This window comes from Geotrypetes seraphini, chromosome 9 (assembly GCF_902459505.1).
Source record: "Geotrypetes seraphini chromosome 9, aGeoSer1.1, whole genome shotgun sequence".
NCBI classification, from domain to species: Eukaryota; Metazoa; Chordata; class Amphibia; order Gymnophiona; family Dermophiidae; genus Geotrypetes; species Geotrypetes seraphini.
Window position 1 is genome coordinate 45185114 of NC_047092.1, and position 22163 is coordinate 45207276.

The 22163-nt window shown below is 45.6% G+C and overlaps 1 protein-coding gene across 3 annotated transcripts in view; it reads left to right on the forward strand.

Annotated features, from left to right (window-relative positions):
- Positions 1 to 22163, forward strand: part of MOV10L1 (Mov10 like RISC complex RNA helicase 1) — a 140764-nt gene that overhangs the window by 7422 nt on the left and 111179 nt on the right. For all 3 annotated transcript variants that reach the window (XM_033957609.1, XM_033957608.1, XM_033957610.1), the window contains exons 3-8: positions 5245 to 5413; positions 6652 to 6764; positions 6858 to 7048; positions 8209 to 8352; positions 11758 to 12345; positions 15070 to 15264. In XM_033957609.1, coding sequence (XP_033813500.1) covers positions 5245 to 5413; positions 6652 to 6764; positions 6858 to 7048; positions 8209 to 8352; positions 11758 to 12345; positions 15070 to 15264 — 1400 coding nt within the window. The remainder of the gene's footprint in view (positions 1 to 5244; positions 5414 to 6651; positions 6765 to 6857; positions 7049 to 8208; positions 8353 to 11757; positions 12346 to 15069; positions 15265 to 22163) is intronic.

Genomic DNA, 22163 nt, shown 5'->3' on the forward strand with positions numbered 1-22163 from the left:
CACTCTTTTTGATATTGGAGTTATGAGCAAAGTGTCAGCCTATGCTATCTCTGCTCGGCAAATGCTCTGGATCAAACAGTGGGCAGGAGATTTAGCTTCTAAAGCCACACTGAGCAGGCTTCCATTTCAGGGGCAGATGCTCTTTGGAAAAGGTCTGGTTGACCTGATGGCCAGTGCTATGGCCTTGCCCGAGTAGACCTGGCCAGCTCAGGGCCTGGAACATGGCAGTTTTTGAGGTCGGTCTGAACTTAGATTGGCACAAATTGTTGGGTCCTAGAAGTTGTTCGAGAAGGCTGCAAAATTTCACCCCACTAGAGGTGTGGCTATCTCATGGGCAGAGACTAGGGCTGTGTTGTTCAGAGAGATCTGTAGAGCAGCTACATGGTCTGCCCTTCATACCTTCACCAGGTTTTATAGGGTAGACGTAGCAGCCAGGAAAGATACCGCTTTCGGGTCCTCTGTTACATAGAAACATAGAAATAGACGGCAGATAAGGGCCATGACCCATCTAGTCTGCCCACCCCAATGACCCTCCCTTACCTTTCTCTGTGAATAGATCCCACGTGTCTATCCCATTTGGCCTTAAAATTAGGCACGCTGCTGGCCTCAATAACCTGAAGTGGAAGACTATTCCAGCAAACAACCACCCTTTCAGTGAAAAAGAATTTCCTGGTGTCTCCGTGCAGTTTCCCGCCCCTGAATTTCCTTGGATGCCCCCTTGTTGCCGTGGGACCCTTGAAAAAGAAGATGTCGTCTTCCACCTCGATGCGGCCCTTGAGATACTTGAATGTCTCAATCATGTCACCCCTCTCTCTGCATTCCTCGAGTGAGTACAGCTGCAACTTATCCAGCCGTTCCTCGTACTGGAGATCCTTGAGTCCCGAGACCATCCGGGTGGCCATTCTCTGGACCGACTCCAGTCTCAGCACATCCTTACGGTAATGCGGCCTCCAGAATTGCACACAGTATTCCAGGTGGGACCTCACCATGGATCTATACAATGGCATAATGACTTCAGGCTTACGGCTGACGAAACTCCTGCGTATGCAACCTATGATTTGCCTTGCCTTGGATGAAGCTTGCTCCACTTGATTGGCAGTCTTCATGTTCTCACTGACGATCACCCCTAAGTCTTGTTCTGCTTCAGTTCTTGTTAGGATCTCGCCATTAAGGGTGTAAGTCTTGCATGGATTATGGCTGCCCAGGTGCATGACTTTGCATTTTTTGGCATTGAAGCTGAGTTGCCAGGACCTAGACCAGCGCTCAAGTAGGAGTAGGTCGTGCATCATGTTGTCGGGCATTGAAACATCATCTATTGTGCATTTACCCACTACATTACTTAGTTTGGCATCATCGGCGAATAATGTTATTTTACCCCGAAGCCCTTCTGCCAAGTCCCTTATAAAGATGTTGAACAGGATTGGGCCCAAGACCGAGTCCTGCGGCACTCCACTGATTACCTCCGTCATTTCGGAGGGGGTGCCGTTTACCACTACCCTCTGAAGCCTACCTCCAAGCCAGTTCCCAACCCATTTCGTCAATGTGTCGCCCAATCCTAAAGAACTCATCTTGCTCAGCAACCTGCGGTGTGGTACGCTATCGAATGCTTTACTGAAGTCCAGGTATACGATGTCCAGGGACTCCCCAACATCCATCTTCCTCGTCACCCAGTCAAAGAAGCTGATCAGGTTGGATTGGCAGGATCTCCCCTTAGTAAATCCATGTTGACGGGGATCCCATAGATTCTCCTCGTTCAGGATCATATCCAATTGGCGTTTGATTAGAGTTTCCATTAGTTTGCACACTATTGATGTGAGACTCACCGGTCTGTAGTTTGCTGTCTCCATCTTGGAGCCTTTCTTGTGGAGTGGAATGACGTTAGCTGTCTTCCAGTCCAATGGGACGTTACCCTTACTAAGGGAGAGATTGAAGAGCGCGGATAGCGGTTCCGCCAAGACATCACACAACTCCCTGAGCACCCTGGGGTGTAGGTTGTCAGGCACCATTGCCTTGTTAACCTTAAGCTTTGACAGCTCGCAGTAGACACCGCTGGGTGTAAACTCGAAATTACCCCTACCCCGCACTACATTACGGGCAGGAGGGATCCCAGGCCCCAGCCGACCCGCGACCCTCACGACACCCCCACCCCCCTTCCCCGTACCTTTGTGTAGTTGGCCGGACAGACGGGAGCCAAACCCGTCTGTCCGGCAGGCAGCCAACGACGGAATGAGGCCGGATTGGCCCATCCGTCCCAAAGCTCCGCCTACTGGTGGGGCCTAAGGCGCCTGGGCCAATCAGAATAGGACTGTAATGCAAATTCTTGAAGATAGAAAGGTGAGGTGAATATAATAACTTCAAACCAAACAAATCCTCACTCAACAGGAAAAGATGCACAATAGAAGAACAGACCAACTTGTATCTTTCTTCTTATTTCTTTATTGAAAATTCTTCATTCATACAAACATTCTTGCTCCAAGCAATACTGCCCAGGCGCCTTAGACCCCACCAGTAGGCGGAGCTTTGGGACGGATGGGCCAATCCGGCCTCATTCCGTCGTTGGCTGCCTGCCGGACAGGCAAGTTTGACTCCCGTCTGTCCGGCCAACTACACAAAGGTACGGGGGGTGGGGGTGTCGTGGGGGTCGGCCAGGGGGGTCACGGGTCGGCTGGGGGGCAGTCGGAGGTTCTTGGGGGGGGCGGTCTTTGGGGGCAGGAGGGCCTGGGATCCCTCCTGCCCGTAATGTAGTGCGGGGTGGGGGTAGGGGGTCGCCGTGGCCAGGAGGGTTTGGGCTCCCTCCTGGCCCGAACAACTAGCGAGGGGGGGGGGGTTGCCAGGGCCAGGAGGATTTGGGCTCCCTCCTGGCCCGATATTGTCGGGGAGTTGGGGAGTCGGCGGGGCAAGAGGGCTTGGGCTCCCTTTTGCCCCGATCGTGTCGGGGAGTCGGGGGGGCAAGAGGGCTTGAGCTCCCTCTTGCCCCGATCATGTCGGGGGTGCCGCGGTTGGCTAGGGCAAGAGGGCTTGAGCTCCCTCTTGCCCCGATCGTGTCGGGTGTCGGGACCGCCAAGAGGAAGCAGCAGGACACCGGTAGGAGCTTCTACATGATGGGGGGGGTCGGGAGGCTATGGGGTGCGAGCGGTCCTTCAGGGTGGGGGTGCGGGTGGGAGTGCGTGTGAGCGGTCCTTCAGGGTGCGGGTGCGTGCGAGCGGTCCTTCGGGGTGGGGGTGCGAGCGGTCCTGCGGGGGGGGGGGTGAATCGGATGTTGGGGGGGGAACTATGTAAAAAAAATTTTGTACAACGCGCTCACGCGTATAACGTGCAAGGGTATGCGCGGTACGTAAAAACCACGTATAGCGTGCGCGTTATATGCGAGAAAATACGGTACATTCATTTTCAGTGATTTTTATACTTTACAATGCATTTTTTTTTTTTTTTTACTTTATTAGCATTTGATATACCACTGTATGGTGTAGAAGGCTTCACAGCAGTTTCCACTAAAATGAATATAAAAATACATCACAGCAAATATCATTAAAAAAAATAACACATATCCAGAACAAATAACAATGCAAAACCTAGGGTTCAGCCAATGTTAAGCTAGAGTGTAGGATGGCTACCAAGCGACGGACAAATGGGTCTTATGTATCTTTTTGAATTCAGATAATTTAGGAAGGTTCCATATGTGCAGGGGAAGATTGTTCCAGAGTTTGGATTCTTATGTAGTGGAATACTGATAACCATGAGGATACGAGACAAATATCAGATAAAGGTGGCAAAGACAGAAGGTTATGAGTCGTCAGACCAGAGAATTTGAAGAGGGAGTGTATGGAGTAATGAGCTTAATGAGGCTTTAAAGGGGCGTGTGAAGTATAAGATTTGTAGACAAGGGTGAGTGGAATATGGAAGCCAGTGTTCTGATTTCAAAAGGAGAGTTACATGACCGAATCAAAGTGCTGAATGAAGTAATCTAATTGTATAAGTATACAGAGTTTGTAGAATGCGTGGATTCTGTGCCAAACTAATGATTGAAACAGATCAATCAAATAATAGGATTGTCTTATAATAGAAATGCAGAATATTTAGCCAATTACACTGTAGCTAGAAGCACAGCATGGATAATATAAATTTTGACTGGAATTACCAAAACATTCAATGCATGTGGTTCAAAGATGAAAACAAATTCAGAGTGCATTTGCCTCGGGAAGACTGAGCTCATATGTTGGTTTTGCATAAGTATTCCAGCTGGGATATTGTTACAAAGGTTGGACATAATCGGCGCACAGTCTTAATATTATCATATAAAAACACAAGGAGACTGGCAATATAAAGAGAGTTCCTTGTCACCAAAAGATTAGTCCAGACTTGTGGGTTATGCTAATCTGCCAGCAGGTGTAGATAAAACAATTGGTTGTACTTTACGTTGTACTGTGAGTCCATGCTCCGCCACTATTCTGTATCTCCAGCAGGTGGCTAGCAGCTCCTCGTGCATGTCTGTAATTGGTGGTCGTCTCAGTAGAGATAAGGAATTGAACACTGGTGTTGCAACCTGCCCATGCACATAATAATAATAACTTTATTTTTATATACCACCATACCACAAACAGTTCTAAGCGGTTTACAAGGGAAGAGACTGTATACAGACAGCGTCATTACAGCGAACTTTCAAATTTACATTGGCTTGTTAAGTTTAGTCAAGTTTATCTGGAAGTGTATTGAAAGTACATCAGGTTGAGGTGGGGTCAGAGAAATTTGTGAAAGAGAGAGGTTTTTATTGTCTTTCTAAATGTTTGGTACGAGAGTGCGTTTGAGATGAAGTTGGTTAAACATTTGTTCCATTTGCCTGCTTGGAATGATAGTGTTCTGTCGAGGTATCTCTTGTAGGTGCATCCCTTTAAGGATGGAAAAGCCCACATAGCCCACAAAAGCAAAACAGATAAACTCACAAAACACATACACATGACAAACTCACATTGGTGACAAATACACAGGGGTAGGGGTGTGGAAGTACTCGGTATACATGGGTTGGACATCATTTTCATGAGCCCTGCTCTGCCTGTTTTCCCATTTATTATAGTGCCGGTATAATTTCTGGTGGACCTTAAGTCCAGTTTTAATTTTCACTACTCTTAAGTGCCCTGGGGAAGAGCCCAGGGTCTGTCTCCCTCTAAGGCAGAAACAAAATTGTAAGGTTTTCCCCATTTCCTCTCCAACTGCTGGGAGATTAAAGGTTCTATTTGTGCTTTGCAGGTGGAACGTGTCTCTTATAAGTGGGAGGACAACGGCGGCGATGGTCCTCAAGACTCTCGTTTGCTGGAGCAGAATTCACAGGTTTTGATTGGGAACATTACTTCCTGCACAACGGATGGTGGCTACATTAATGAGACCACTGTTTTCTCAATGAGCAACGTTTGTAACAGTAAGGAGGAAACTACTCGTTAAGAAAATAAAAGATGTTGATGGGAAGGGATAGGGAATACTGTGTAGAAGTGTTAAATAGTAGTAGATTGTTACAAGGTTTGGTGCTGTACTTATTTGAGAGTATGAGAGATAACTTTGAACATGATACAGTACAAACCCCATTGCATAAAGAACTTGATGGTCAAAAATGAATGTAAAGTATAATATTAAGCTTACTGCTACCATCACAGAATTGATATTTGCCAAAGAGCAAAGCATGCTTTTCTGGGATCTTGGAAACCAGGCTCCTTTTTTTTCAACATTTTAAATGCATTGTTGAAGAAACTTCAGTTTTTGTGGTGGTAGCACATATTTCTAGATTTGCTCTTCCAGGCTATGAAAAAGTGCTGCAGTTTGTTGATAAGAACTGTTTTTGGCATTAAAACTGTATAAAAAGACTGTAGGAAGGTTAAAAGGACCTCTTTAGCTTCGGTCTCTGTCAGAGCAAACATGGGCATGTTGTAATCTGTGAGTCTGACAACTACTGTAGATACTCAAATATAAACTGAGATTTGGGGGCCCAAACTGTCCCAGAAATGGGAGTCTCAGTTTATATTGAGTACTTGAGTACTTCTCTAACTACTGTAGTTTAAGAAACATCAAAATTTAAACCTACTGGGGGGGGGGTTGGCTGCGGGGACCTACCCTTTTGCCAAATCACTATAGGCTCACTTTAGGCTCTGCTGGTCTCTGTCCCACCCCTCAAAATCAGGAAGTAACTTCATTAAAATATTCCCAAAGTGGATCTCTTTTAAGGTCTGTTGCCGTTATAGGTGTTCTCCAAGGAGAGAATAATATGATAAACCTCAGGCTATATACACAAAGAACCCAAGACTTGTGGAGTATTCTGCTCAAAAGGTTTCACATTCATTTTTACTGTTTCCCTCTCCCTCATACTTAGCTCCTTGTGCAGATATATAAAATTAGCATTTAACACAGACTCAACCCCTTACCAAGTGTGTCAATTTGCAAAGGGACAATGGGGCTAAGGTCTTTTTCTCAACTTTATATTTTATGTTTTTATACTTTTGCTATGAAGAAGCAGCATGTTATCTCTGCAGACACATTCACAGTTTTGAGAAATACAAAACCAAGCATTGTGGTAATATCTTCTGGATGGAAAAAGCAGCAGCAGTAGTGTTGAGAAACTTCTTTTTTTAATGGATTTTATTCTTGGTCATTTGCATTCTTGAATAGGTTATAAACCGTATAAAGGTGACTGGGTGCAGGCGCAGTATTATATAAACACAGTTGTATGGTGCAGTGAGGCATATGCTGTGAAGCCCCTAAGATACAAGAGAGTTGATCAGGTGCAGTATTTTCTATTGCATGATGAAAGTTTTGAGTTTATATGGACAGTGCTATGGAATACTAAACTCTTATGCATTTTGTTATGACTTCAGGTTAGTATTACTACACTGCTTGGGAGAAACGGCGTGATAGATGACGATATATTTTTCACTTTGGATTCTTTGCGGCTTCCCTCTGGCTACTGTCCTAGCAGAGGTGATGTGGTCAGTGCAGTGGTGATTGAGAGCAGTCAATCATGCTACATTTGGAGGGCACTATGCATGGCTCCCATAGATATGAATGAGTAAGTAGAGGCTCCTTTCTTCTCTCCCTCCCTCCCCCCAGCCTTTATTTATTTTATTTATTTATTTATTTATTTATTTATTTAGATTTATATCCCGTTCTCCCAGTAGCTCAGAACGGTCTACAAGTAAACATACACAGTAGAAGTAGTTAGGCAAATAAATGTGCAATAGGTTTAGATGCTTGGACATACAAGATTGTGCAGTATTTATCAGGCTACAGACAATTTTTCGGAGTACAGACAATTTATCAGAGTACAGACTAAGAGAGGACTATACTGAGATTTAGGAGAAGTTAAATAGGGGAGAGAAGAGAGAGGTGGGGTTTAAGGGGGGGTGTAGACTGAGGGAGACCTTTAGTTGAAGAGGAGGGTCTTTACCATTTTACGGAATGTCAATAAAGAGTTCTGTTGCCTGAGTTGGGGGGGGAGTTTATTCCAGAGATGTGGGATGAAGTGGCTGTAGGATCGTTTGCGGGCAGTTTCTGAGAGGAGGGACCTTCCAGGGGGAATGCATAGGCGTATTTCCGATTTTGAGCGGAGGGTGCGAGTGGGGGTGTAGATGGGAAGCTTAGATTTTATGTAGGAGGGGGTGGTGGCATAAATTCTCTTGTGGGCTACTGCTAGGGCCTTGAAAGCACAGCGCTGGCTAATTGGGAGCCAGTGTTCAGCGCAGAGTGCTGGGGAGACGGGATCATGGTAGTTGAGGTTGTGTAGGAGGCGGATAGCTGCATTTTGGACACGTTGGAGGCGTTTGAGATTATTTTTGGTTAGTCCATTAAATAGGGAGTTACAGTAGTCCATTCTGGAGAGGACATATGCGTAGAGGAGTTGGGCGAGGTCAGGTGTGGAGATGTAGGGTTTGATCCTTTTCAGTTGGCGGAGGTAGTAGTAAAATGCTCTCTCATTTTATGGAACTAGCTGGAAGTTTCTAGAATCCACTTTGAAGCTTTCTCCCCTGTTAACTTCTATTTTAGTGTAGCTTGTACAATGCACCCTGAGTAACATATGCATGCTTTTCTAAGATAATTAGTGTCATGTGAAGCATGAACACTTATAATTTAGGGTAGTAAAATGGGTACCTGCTATGTCACCTGTACCTCATGGCTGCTTGTTTCTCTCTATTTGAAAATACTATACTGAAGTCATCTTTTGTGTTCCAGGTTATTGTCTTCATGTGGAGAGGCCTCAATGGAGAGTGGGCTGGCTTTTCTACTGATGAACAAAGGAGGGCTGGAAGTGTCGCACAAGACCAACTTTGGAATACTTAAGCAAGGAGAAAAGAAAAACTTGAGTATCTGCATAGCGTATGTTTCACATCTACCAGAATAACTAAGAGAAAATGTCTTGGATGTATATTTCACATAATGCTTCTTGAAATTTCTATGTTAACAGTACAGGAGATGTAGTCTTGTTTCTCAGGGATGACTCGGTATACAAGTCCAAGATTTAGTTTAGTTTTAGGGGTACATTTGTATGTCGAAGTGCTTTGAAAATGAGCCCCACAGTCTCCTGCTTTTTTGCTGTTGTCTCAACTTTGTTCTTGAGCGAGTGCTTCTAAACTAGGATGAAGGGAGATGATAGTTCATCTAAGGCTGTAGAGTGCTAATTTGTAGTGGTGATGAGTTTTTGTTGTGATACAAGTTTTGCCACTGCCTTTCTAGGCCACATAAACATTGGTGACCTAAAAGTGAGGGAATGTGCATCATTTGGTCAAATTAGTCTGTTTCTTATACACTCTTAGAAGATTTATTTGTTCAGTTTTTAACCTTTTTATGTGTGTGTACCAGTCATGGTGCATGGGCTTGTCGTGTCACTGGGGCTTGCACGCATCTGAGAAGCTGAAAGCTGTGTCGATCGATGCCTTGAGAGGCTCTGCTGGTAGTGAAGCTGACAGGTTTCAGCAGAGATGTCAGACTAATGATGTTCAACCCATCTGGGCAGGAGCAAATGGGTGCAGTGTTGGAGGCGGAGGATCGTGTTTGATGCAACAACGATGACAGCATCGAATTTATACTGTGCAAAAGAAAGGCCTGGCAATCTATTTCTGTATTCTGCCATGAAAACCTGACGTTCATCAAGTCACTAGGACTCAAACACAAGTTGATGGCACCTTTTCAAAATGTGTGTGTTGTGTAGGAGTCTGGCATTACTACAGCAACATAAGTGCTTAATGTTAGGGAATGTTAGGAGGCATGGCACCAAGAGAGAACAGTTTTTCCTAGTATAAAAGTTCTGAGCAAGTGTGATCTGTCCTGCCCTCAGTGTGGAGTTTTTTATTTGTTTCTTTGCCAAATGAATGTGTAAAACTTTTTTTTTTTTTTATAGCATTAAAGAAGGGCATTTTTGTTTAATTTTTTTTAATTTTCTATTTTAACCTCTCAATGGTTCACTGTATGGCCAAGGTTAAGTCTGGCTTTAGACCATGTTCAGTGTGTGGAAGAAAGAACTGGAAGTTTAGCAGTCAATAGAGGTTTGATGTGTTTGGTCTCTGATCACAACCAGCCTAAATTTGAGCTTCTGGTACAGATACACAGGAGTGCTTAACTATTGAGTCCCAAATCCTGCAAAACTGCAGAAGGATATCGCTTTAAGATCTTGAACTCTTTCCCTTCTGCAGTGGGAAATGGTTCCCTCCTCGGTTTTTCCTTCTGTAAGCGAACTCAGAAGATGTATTCTGCTCTGCTTCTTTTTGCTATTTTTGAGTATTTTCCTGTCGAATTTTTGTAATTCTTCATGGCTGCGGTGCTTGGAGGTCCCCTTATTGGGCTTACTCCGCAGGGATAAGAATTTGTCCTGTGTGGGTGGACTCCTGCTCCCAGGCCAATTTCATTGAGTGCCTGTGGAGCCAACCTGCTTTGTCTCTCCTCAGAATCTCAGGGTCTGTCCCCCTGGAAACAGCTCAACTGCTGATTTCATCAGAGGTTTGAGTGCAGGCTGTGTGACCCCTGAGTAAAAACTCCATAGGTATCAGGGAGATGACTTTATAATTAATACCCAGCCACAGTGTGAGGAATCTCAAGGATGGGAGTCCATGATCATGATCTGTCCTACTGGCAGCCAGAATTCCCTTGAGGTTTGACAATTTCTGAGGTAGAAATCCTTCCCTGCAGACAGGCCGATTCAGGAAAACAGGCACCATAAGTCAGTGAGTACTCCCATTATTCCCTATGGGGGTGGGTCTGTAAATTTTAGTTTTAGAGTTTTCTGGGGTTAGATTTCGGTTTCTCCTTCTCCAAAACCCTAAAATCACAATTTAATTTTTTTTTTTTTTAAATTTTGTTCTGGTTCCAACGGCCTGTTTGGTGCATTTTTCTAGACAGCAGTCATCTTAGATTTTTAACAAATCACTATTTTTTAAAAAAAAATTTAATTTTGGGTTCTTTTATTGATGCATACAGTTCTCCATTGATATCTTTCAGCAATATCCCATTTGAGGTTGTAGAACCAGTGATAGTATTTGGCAGCTAAAATTTAATGCTAAGAAATGCAAGGTCATACATTTTGGCTGCAAAAACCCGAGAGAACGATATAGATTAGGGAGTGAAGAGCTTATGTGCACGACAGAAGAGCGGGACTGGGATGTGATTGTATGTGATGCTCTTAAGGTGGCCAAACAGGTTGAAAAGGTGACTGCGAAAGCTAGAAGGATGCTAGGTTACATAGGGAGAGGTATGGCTAGTAGGAAAAAGGAAGTATTGTTATCCCTGTGTAAGATTTTGGTGAGACCTCATTTAGAATATTGTGTACAATTCTGGAGGCCACACCTTCAAAAGGCTAAAAAAGGATGGAGTCGGTCCAGAGGAAGGCTACTAAAATGGTATGTGGTCTCATCATAAGGCGTATTGGGGATAGACTTAAAGTTCTCAATCTGTATACTTTGGAGGAAAGGTGGGAGAGGGGAGATATGATGGAGATGTTTAAATACCTACATAATGTAAATGTGCATGAATTGAGTCTCTTTAATTTGAAAGTAAACTCTGCAATGAGAGGGCATAGGATGAAGTTAAGAGGTGATAGGCTCCGAAGTAATCTAAGGAAATACTTTTTTACAGAAAGGGTGGTAGATACCTGGAACAGTCTCCCAGAAGAGGTGGTGGAGACAGAGACTGTGTCTGAATTCAAGAGGGCCTGGGATAGGCACATGGGATCTCTCGGATAGAGAAAGAGATAATGGTTACTGTGGATGGACAGCTCTATGACCTCACAATGCAGGTGCAAAGAGCCTTAGCCTATAGGAAGAGGGGATGCAAATGTTAAGAGCCTTAGCCAATAGGGAGAGGAAGAGATAGTGGATGCTGCAGATGGGTAGACTGGATGGGCCTTTTGGCCTTTATCTGCCATTATGTTTCAGTAGAAGCCATGTTTAAAAATCCTTTGTGCTAACAAGAGGTTTTAAGAGTTGGTGGGAAAAAATGGTGAGGAATTCATACCCTTTTTTTCTCCTGCTTTGGAGTCCGGGCTCTTTGCTTTTACATTTTTGTTGGTTTTTTTTTCCTAGCCTTCCATCCTCCTCTTAGCAGGACTTATAATAGCCTAGAACCACATCTACAGCAACAAAATTTTAGATGCTCTTTATTTCCAGCCATGGCCACATCATAAACTGATAAAACACCTTACTGCAGCTTGACCTGAAAACGTGATATGCATAGGCGTGTTATATATCCAGACATTTAACTTTTTTTTTCTTTTCATTTGATTTTGTGTTCTAGAAACAGAGGACAAACACTCCATTCGTTGATCTGCTGTAAATTGGCTGGCTGGCAGAGGGAGACCCCTTTCAGGTTTGAAATATCTACACAATACCAAGAGCACCCTGTTTCAGCCACTGAGCCCACTGTAATATGCCCTATGGTAATAACTAATTCACCTTTGAGCAGTTCTTGCATACTGGGCATCCCCAGCAGATACACTGGACCTCGGGTGTTTCGTGATATACTCATGAGCTACAGCAGAAGCCTTCCCAGCATAGCGCTTAGTGCAAGATATAGTCCTCTGTCTTTTGCCTTGACTGGTCAGTGTGCTGCAACTGTTGGTCCAATTCCAAATGATCCTGCACTGCTAAAAGCTGGCATGTCAGAAATCATGCATCCAGTCAAGTCCTGTTTGTCCCCGACTGGAGGTGGTCTGGTGGATGAACATTTAGAAGATAAAAGTGAAAACTGCACCAGAATACAGAATGTGCTTGATGAAGGCAGCAACCTTAAGGAGGCAGCACAGTCCACAGTCACTGAGGCTGACGAAACAATAGCCATCCCTCCTGGCAGAGAGGTTTCCATAGTGGTCACCTGTGAAACCAAGTAAGTTTTCATACACTTCTATTCCTTTTGCTGTAAATGTTTAATTCAGGGGCAAGTCGTGCTGCTAATTCCTCGCATATGGTTAATGTCACTGACACAGCCTGGCGCTGGAAGCACTAACCCAGTAACTATTCTGGAAGCCTTTGTGTGGGTTCACTGTGCATGTGGTACATCCCTTAATCTAATTTTTCTGCAGAGCTGTTTAGGCCTGTTCGTCGATCACCTTAGCATCAGAATTTTCATATTTTTTTTAAATTGAAAATTTTACTATTTCTTAAAATAGAATAAGAAACTAAAGAAAAATTTTAAAATAAGGCAAACAGAAAATCATAATTACAAGTCCAAATTATGGAAACATCTATTGTAGTTAAAACCATCAACCCATCAAATTATTGATCAGGCTACAGTGTATTCTTATTTGGGGAGAGGGGGTTGAGTCTGTAAGTCCTGTCACTGTTGCAGGGTCTCTTTTTTTCACTAGTTCCCCGTTATTTCCTAATTTATTTATTTTTTTCACATAATTTCAAGGGTTTTGTTTGTTTGTTGTTGTTTTTTTTTTGGGGGGGGGATTAGCACAGTACAGAATGCCTATAGACCTCAAGCTCCTGACTGGGGAATTTTTGTCATAGTGAAGCTTTGATTTCACTGTGGCCATTTTCTGGATGAGATGCCCCAAAAGGCCTCCAGTGGCTTTAAAAGATGTTACTGGTGCAACAGGATTATATCCTTTTATGCATGTCCGTTCTTAGAGCCTGCAGTGCCTCTGACCGATGATCCCTTTCATTGTACTCTCTGCTCTCAGATGCTAGGAGAGCGATTTGTGGCAGAGAAGCCTTTCAGTGACATCCACATCATAAACATCAGTCTGCATGGGTCCTGGGAGGTTCATTAATACCAAGGGTGTCTCAGTCTCCCTCAGCATTGAGAATTATTACAGCTCACCTGGAGCAGTTATCTTCTGAACAAGGAAGGGAGAGAAGTGATAACATGGGACAATGGGAGAAAAGGGGGGGAGGAGGGAAGGAGCTTGTTTGGACATGAGAGGGGCATGAATTTGGGACGAAGGCAGGGAGGGAGAGACAAACTCGGGACACAAGGAAGGAAGGAGGCGTGAACTTTGGACACAAGGGAGGGAATAGAAAGGGAAAATTGTTGGGGATGAGTGTGTAAGTTAGAGGGAAAGATGGTGCACATGGGGAAAGGAAGAAAGAGGAAAATTGTTGGGCATAGAGAAAGAGGATACATGGGGAAGAGAAGGATGAGAGGGAGAAATGTTGGATATGGTGGTGGAGAGGGAACAGAGGGACAGATTGAAGAGGATGCAAGGGGGAGGAATGTTAGACATAATGATGGAGGGAGAGGTGTGTCATGGTGCTGGACAGGGTTGATAGAAGGAGAAATGTTGGGCATGGGGCTGGTGGGCAATAGTGAAAAATACTGCACATGATCCGGGGGATGAGAGAGGGAAAAATGTTGGATATGGCAGTAGAGGGAGTGGGAACTCTCTCTTTCCACTCCCTATATACGGGATGGGGCAGAGATGGTTTTTTTTATTTCAGTCTTAGTAATTTGCTGGTCCACAAAATAATTATTTTATTTCCACCGGTCCATAGGTATAAAAAGGTTGAAGAACAGTGGTCCAGAGAACCTGGTCCTTCATATCCTGTTTAGGTGTCAGTTAAGGGGTGTATGAATTTCACGGTTGTGAATCTAAATTTGGCATGTGATCACATCAAAAAAAGGAAAGATGCCTATAACCTTGTCCTTTTCTCCATAATTTTGGATTCTAATCACCATGGTTGCTGTTTTGACAGCACTGTTATACAAGTCATGTGCTCTAAAACTATGGCAGCAATTCATTTTATTATATTCACTGCACTAGAGAATAACTGAACAAATTTTTCCTGTCACCGCAGCAACTCATTTTCCCATCCCGGCGAGTTATTTTCCTGCTCCATTCCTGCAAGCTCTGTCCTCATCTGCACAAGCCTCGAACACTTTAAAACCATGTGCAGTTAAGACAGAGATTACAGGAATGGGACAGGGACAGTGAGAAAACTTGTGGGGACAGGAAAAAATTTGTCCCCATGTCTTTCTCTACACCAGGGGTGTCCAACTTGCGGCCCGAGGGTCGCATGCGGCCCCATGAAGTATTTTGTGCGGCGCTGGTCGAGGGCGATGCAGTGTTTTCTTCTGCTGCCCCCGGGTGTTTACTGTCTTGCCGGCTCCTTCCTCTGTCTTGCTGCAGCATTTGCGCGTTTGTGCAGCCCCAGAAACATATTTTATGGCCAGTGCGGCCCAGGGAAGCAAAAAGGTTGGACACCCCTGCAACACTGTAGCACTGGTTGAATATGCTTAAAAGTCCTCTAGAATCTAGCAAGTCAGCTGCTGGTTGGGAAGGGGAGACCACCTTCTTGGATGAACCATATTGCATATCAAGCATGACTACTGCCTCAGAATTGCAGCAAAGCAACTTAAGTTATTGAAGGACAGCTGATTCATTTTATTATCTAGAAGGAGGGTAGAGACATTTGAAAATGTAGCAGGATGTTGATCTGTTCTTATTGCCCTTTCTCTGTCTCCACAAGGTTAGGTACTGCTGGACTTTGAAAAAGAGATTCACAAACCAGTATCCTATCCACCCTAGTCCAGAGTGTTACCCTCCTATGCTATGTATTTCAAATGCTCTTTTAGTGGAGAAGTGATCCCCTTGCTCTTTTATAGGAGTCCAGGTTGTTTTAAGGACCTGCTTCTGCTCTGCTTTTCCAACTTCATCATTGGGCGCTATGTGGAGGTAATGGTTAAGAGTGAAGAAGAATTGCTGATTACAGCTACTGAGCCATTCAACAAACGTCGGAGCAAGCTGCCAGATCCAGGTTACTCGCAGGATAAGATAGTGGTAATGGCACCACAGATCAGGTATCTCAGTGTAATGCATAGTTCCCTACTCTTAGATAGGATTATATCTTTAAACACTGGGAGAAATGAAGCTAAACTTGGCATGAAGATATTTGGTCTGGGAATGTGTTCCATGTTTCTGGATTCAGAGACAAGAGGATCTAACATGTTAAAACAGGGTTGGCGCTAGATCTTAGAGCTCTTTTATATGGGTGTGGTTCCATCTGACACAGGGAAAAAATTTGTCCTCCTGCCTCGTCCCCATGACCTCAGTCCCCCATCTGATCCCATCCACGCAAGCCTCGAATAGTTTTATACTAAACTTTATTTTATTAAAGTATAAAGAGACAATATTCTGTACAGTTGTCACTTTAAAATCACAAATACAGAGCAAGGATCAACAAAACCCCTGTCTTCCCCCCTTCCCCCTCACAAATACCCCCTCCACTGTCGAGAAAACTGAAGTCAAATTACTACAGAATGCTATATAGAAGAACCAAGCTAATAGAATGCTTCAGTCACATATGGCAGGAATAGTGTTAGGGGAGTGCAACTAGGGCAACTACCCCCTGGTCAGAGAAATCCCTGAGCTAGCTGGAAGCTAAGGAAGCAGAGCCTGGGCTTTGCAGTCCCCAGTTATGTCTAATACCAGCTTTAGCAGGAAATATATTTGAAACCTGATATATTCTAATCGCAATATAGAAAATTTTTTTCTACCTTTTGTTGTCTGTCATTTTTTTCTTCACATCACGTTGGTCTCAGGCTCTAGTTTCTGTTTCCGTCTGTCTGCTCTTAACTCACTTGCCAGGGTCTACTGACCACTTGACATGTTTTCTTTCTCCATGCTCACCATTCATCTCCCATCTCTGTGTATGTTTTTCCTCTATGTTCAGCAAGCATCTCCCTTCTGTCTCCTATACGTCCCTTTCTATTATTTCTCCTGTGCCCCTCTCCCTACGATCCCCTCCTCCTGTGTACAGTATCGCTCCTCTATATCCCTATGCCCCTCCATCCAGCATCTTCTATGCTCTTATTCTCCCCCATGTCTAGCCATCTCTCTGTGGCCATATACCCTCCCATGGCTAGCATTACCCCTCTGTGTCCATATACCACCCCCATGCAGATGCAGCATTCCCCTTTTTGCCCTTGTTCTGTGTTCCCTTCCATGCCCACCATCTCCCCTCTTTTTGTATATCTCCCCGTATCGAGTTTCTCCCTTTCTTACTCCCATATACCAGTGTGTGTCTCACTCTTTCCTCCCTCCCTCCGCTATATTCAATATTTCACTCATAGTAAATGGCAGCAGCTAAAGACCTGAATGGTCCATCTGCCCAAACATACACTGTCTCTAATTTAATTTAAATGTTTCTTTTTCTTAGATATTTCTGGGCCAGAAACCCAGAGCTCTGCCCGATACTGTGCATAGGTTCCATCTGCTGGAGTCTCCTCAAGCCAGCCCATCTAAACCATCCCAGCCCATCCTCAACTGAATGGCCATATACAGGATACAGACCATGCAATTCTGCCCAGTATTGGCCTCCGTTCTTCAATATATACCATTATTTTCTGGTTAGAGATCCTCTGTGTTCATTCCATGCTTTTTTGAACTCTCATCGTTTTCCTCTCCACCACCTTCCTTGGGAGTGTATTCCAAACATAACCACCCTCTCCATAAAGAAGAACTTCCTAACATTACTCTTGAGTCTACAACCCCTCAATCTCAGATTATGCCCTCTGGATAAGATTTTTTTCTACATTAATACCTTTCAAGTATTTGAACATCTGAATCATATCTCCCCTGTCCCTCCTTTCCTCTAGGGCAGATGTTTCAAACTCAAACCCTTTGTAGGGCCACATTTGGGATTTGTAGGCACTAGGAGGGCCACAGAAAAAAATAGTTAATGTCTTATTAAAGAAATGACAACTTTGCATGAGGTAAAACTCATTATAGTTTATAAATCTTTCCTTAATTGCTTCTGATAATTTCAGCTATACACAGCTGAAAGCAGTGTAACATGCAGAAAGTGAGGTTTAGATAGTTTTTCACTTTCTGCATGTTGCACTGCTTTCAGTTGTGTATAGCTGAAATTATCAGAAGCAATTAAGGAAAGATTTATAAACTATAAAGTTTTTTTTACCTCATGCAAAATTGTGATTTAGATTCTAAAGAATCAACTGCAAGAGACAAGATTTTTGTCTAGGCCTCTAGCCTTTCTTGTAGAGTGGAGAATCAATATCCGACTTGTGCCTGGAAAACTTGTGGCTTGAGTGTCCGATGGTCGCGTCCGCAAACGCCTTCAACTCTCACCTCCAGCACCGGACACAACTGCCATCTGACATCAAGCAGTCACTGCCAGGAGAGGTGCCGAATTTTGTGAGAGTTTACGAAATTACGTACACATGCACAAGCTGCACTGCCTCCATTGATTACCTTTCATTCTGGAACGTTGCCCGCCTCGCTGCTGTAACCTCACGCAAGTGCTTTTCTGCATCTATAAGCAGTTGTCCTCTCCACTTCACAATCGCGTACAGACACAGGAAAGCGCTTGCAGTGAGGCGGGCAAAATTCCAGAACAATGGTAACATTCCAAGGGCCTCAAAATAGTACCTGGTGGGCTGTATGCAGCCCATGGGCCATGAGTTTGAGACCATTTCTCTAGGGTATACATATTCAGGGCTTCCAGTTTCTCCGCATACGTCTTGGTGCAAACCTCCTATTATTTTCGTCGCCTTTCTCTGGACCACTTCGTTGTCTTATGTCCTTTACCAGATACGGTCTCCAAAATTGAACACAAGTGGGGCCTCACCAAAGACCTGTACACCTTCTTTCTTCTACTGGTTACACCTCTCTTTATACAGCCTAGCATCCTTCTGACAACAGCCATCACCTTGTCACATTGTTTTTTTGCCTTTAGATCTTCAGACACTGTCATCCCAAGGTCCCTCACCCCATCCGTGCACATTGGTCTCTCACCTCCTAGCACATAACAGCTCCTTCCAATTTCTAAACCTCAAATGCATTACTCTTCACTTCTTTGCATTGAATTTTTAGTTGCCAGATATAACATAACGTAACATTGTACTTATAGACAGCGTTACCAAAAAGTTCTACGTGGTTTACAAAAGATTATAAACATTAAACATAATCGTATATTTGAATGAGTCAGCTAGTCAGGTATTTGAAGAAAAAATAGGGTTTTTAGCTGTTTTCTAAAATGTCTGTAAGAAACAGCTATGAGCAACAATGATCGAAGTTCTTTTTTTCATGAGAAGCTGCCTGAGATGCTAAAGAGTGATTTAGGAATTTCTTGCTTTTACAGAAGGGAAATTAAGCAGAGCATGGGTTTTTCTACTGTATTTGTGCGTAGCTATGGAAAAACTATTAGCCAGATATTAGACCATTCCTATAACTTTTGCAGATCCTTTTACATCTTTTTCACTCTCTTAGTGTCTACTCTGTTACAAATCTTGGTTTCCATAGCAAAGCAGCAGATGAATCCAGAGACTAGTGGGTATAGCTCACATCGACCAGCAGGTGGAGATAGAGAACTGATTAACAGTTGGCCTTAAAGCCTGGTGTTCCTCCTGTTGATTCAGTTTTGCTCTATCTCCCAGCAGGGATGGAGCTTACTCTCTAGCTCCTGGATTCTGGCTGGTGCCGGTGTATGTGGTGTTCCTGTGGCTTCCTCTGTTGAGACTAGCTCTCTTCAGCAGGATTGGGGTGCCTGGCTGAGCGGTGCCGGCTTTGGGAGCTACACCTGGGCCCTCCCAGGTCCCTTCTCCACCCTCCCCTCTGTTTGTTTGAGCGGGTTCTTTGGCCACTGCAGGAGTTTGTTTCTTGATTTCTTCATTCCAGTATAAAAAAAAACCGACTTCCTGTTTGTGCTGAGCCGTGCCGTTTTCGAGTCGGCTTTCAGTGCAGTTACCAGCCGTAACCTGTCTTCAGCTTGAGCGGGGGAAAGGTTGGTGAGTACGTTTTTGGCTTTCTGCTTCCTTGGTTAGTAGTCGGTTGTTCCTTTACGAAGACCGCGGTAGCTGGGGGGGCGGAGTCGGCGGTCGGCGGCGAGTCGGCGCGTGTGTGCAAAAAAAAAAAAAAGTTTTTTGTGGTCACCGATTAGAGAGATGGCAGCGGAAGCTAGTCAGCGGTGCTCGCGCTGTGGGAAGCGCAGAGCACTGTCGGGCTTCTGTTCTGCCGGGTGTTCGGATACACCGGCAGAAGACGCTTTCTTGCAGGCTTGTGATATAGCCATCTCCCGTGTCAGAGAGGCATGGTCTAAGTCCCCGGTTCTCAAGAGCGACTCGGGGGTGCTGCAGGACTCTTCCACGGCTGAGGGGGGATCAGCGGCGTTCGGGGAGCCGGGACCGCTTGGGGACGTCGCGGCTTCGCGCCCAGGCATGGATCTGAGCGGGTCAGCGTCACTTGGATTAAGTGCCTTCTCCCCTGAATTTATTATGTTGTTGCACCGAGCATTTCTGCTGCAGGGCTTGCAGCCTGCCCAGTCAGTGCCGGTGACCGGTCCGTCCCTCCCTGGGCCGTCCACCTCTACTGGTTTGACCTATGAGAATACCGGACCGGCTATGGGTCCTATGTTGTCGCCTGGGCGGTCGCAGGGGGCGAAAAAACGCAGACTCGCGACCGCAGACGCAGAAGGTAATCTTCCATTATCCCCTTTTTCTCTTCCTGAATCGTTGGAGGAAGGTGAGGTCTTAGATTGGGAAGCAGAGGATCCCCCGGGTAGGGAAGTTGATGATCCTTCAGCTCTCCGTCTGTTTCATAGAGAGGAACTGGCTTCCTTGATTTCTAAGGCTTTGCAGGGGTTGAATATTTCTCAGGCAGATGCTAAGGTGTCGGGTAACCCTCTGATGGCAGGTACACGTAGGCCACCTAAGTCCTTTCCGGTGCATGAAGCCATGCAGGAGCTGATCTCAGCGCAATGGGATACGCCGGAGGCCAGTTTAAGAGTGGCAAAAGCCATGCGGCTCTTGTATCCGGTTGACCCGACTGAACTGGATAAGTTTAGTTACCCAGGGTGGACGCTTTGGTGGCAGCGGTAACCAAAAAGACTATCTTACCGGTGGAAGGGGGGGTTACGTTGAAGGATGCGCAGGATAGGAAAATTGAATCTTCACTAAAGATGTCCTTTGAAGTAGCTGCGGTTACCTTACAGGCCGCAATCTGCAGCTCTTATGCGGCGCGAGCATGTCTGCAGTGGTCGCAAGGGATGACCGATAATTTAATGGAGTCTGGGGGTTCTGTCCCTTCGGAGCTGGCTGATTTGGAGTCAGGCTTGGCTTATTTGGCAGACTCCTTATATGATATTATTCGGGCGTCTGCGAAACAGATGTCTCTTTCGGTGGTATCACGCAGATCCTTATGGCTCCGTCATTGGGCGGCAGATGCAGCATCCAAGCTTCGGCTGGTGAGACTCCCTTTTAAAGGGGGTTTATTGTTTGGAGAAGATTTAGATAAACTGGTGAAGGATTTTGGGGATACCAAAACTCAGCGTTTACCGGAGGATAGGGCCAGGCCCCCGGTGAGGTCCTCATCGTCTAGACCGCGCTTCAGGGATGTTAGGCGATCCAGGTCTGGTAAACCTTTCTTCAGATCTGCATCTGGTTCGTTCTCTGCTTCGAGACCTAGGTTTCAGAAGAGGGGTTCCTTTCGTACGACGAAACCCTCTTCAGGGCAGCCAACACGTACCCCAGCCAATCGCACTCCACAATGACGGGGGCTTGGCTCCCTCCGCCTTTCCCTTAGGGGGCCGGCTTTCGGCGTTCCGGGCGGAGTGGGCCACAATCACGTCAGATCAGTGGGTGTTGGACATTGTTCAAGAAGGGTACAAGTTGGAGTTCGCCTCTCCCGTCGTAGATTCTTTCTTGGTGTCCCCGTGCAATGGGGCGGCCAAGGGAGACGCGGTCCGCATGACTCTTCAGGTGCTGCTCGATCTGGGGGCGGTGGTACCGGTGCCCCCGGAAGAGGTAGGCCGCGGTATATATTCCCTTTACTTCATTGTACCAAAGAAGGGGGGGTCCTTCAGACCGGTGCTGGATCTCAAAGGGGTCAACAGATTTCTCAGTGTTTGCCATTTCCGGATGGAGACGGTACGCTCGGTTATTGCGGCTGTAAGACCGGGAGAGTTCCTCACGTCCCTCGATCTCAAGGAGGCGTACCTCCATATCCCGATCTGGCCTCCCCATCAGCGGTATCTGCGGTTTGCGATTCTGGGCCAGCATTATCAGTTTCGGGCAATGCCCTTTGGCCTGGCAACGGCTCCCCGCACCTTTTCCAAAGTCATGGTGGTGGTAGCCGCCTTTCTACGTAAGGAAGGGATTCGGGTACACCCTTACTTAGACGACTGGTTGATCCGCGCCTCGTCCAGACAGGAGAGTTTGTCGGTAACTCAGAGAGTAATCTCTCTCCTTCAGTCGTTGGGGTGGATTGTCAACTTTCCCAAGAGTTTTCTGTCCCCGTCGCAGTCGTTGGTGCATCTGGGGGTGCGGTTCGACACGGCTCTGGGGAAAGTGTTTCTATCCCGAGACCGGGGGGAGAAATTGCAGGCTCAGATTCGCCTACTTCTCGGGTCGGTCAGACCTCGAGTTTGGGATTATGTACAGGTTCTGGGCTCCATGGTGGCGACTCTGGAGGTGGTCCCCTGGGCGCGGAGCCACATGAGGCCCTTACAACAGTCTCTGCTCTCTCGCTGGTCCCCAGCTTCTCTGAACTACAATGTGCGTCTCCAATGGAGTCTTCGAGCAGCTCGCAGCATGCACTGGTGGCTCCACGAGTTGCATCTTTGGAGGGGCATGCCGTTGGCCACGCCGGACTGGGTGGTAGTTACAACGGATGCCAGTCTGCGGGGCTGGGGGGCCCAGTGCCTGCAAACTTCAGTGCAGGGGATGTGGTCCTTCCAGGAGGCCCA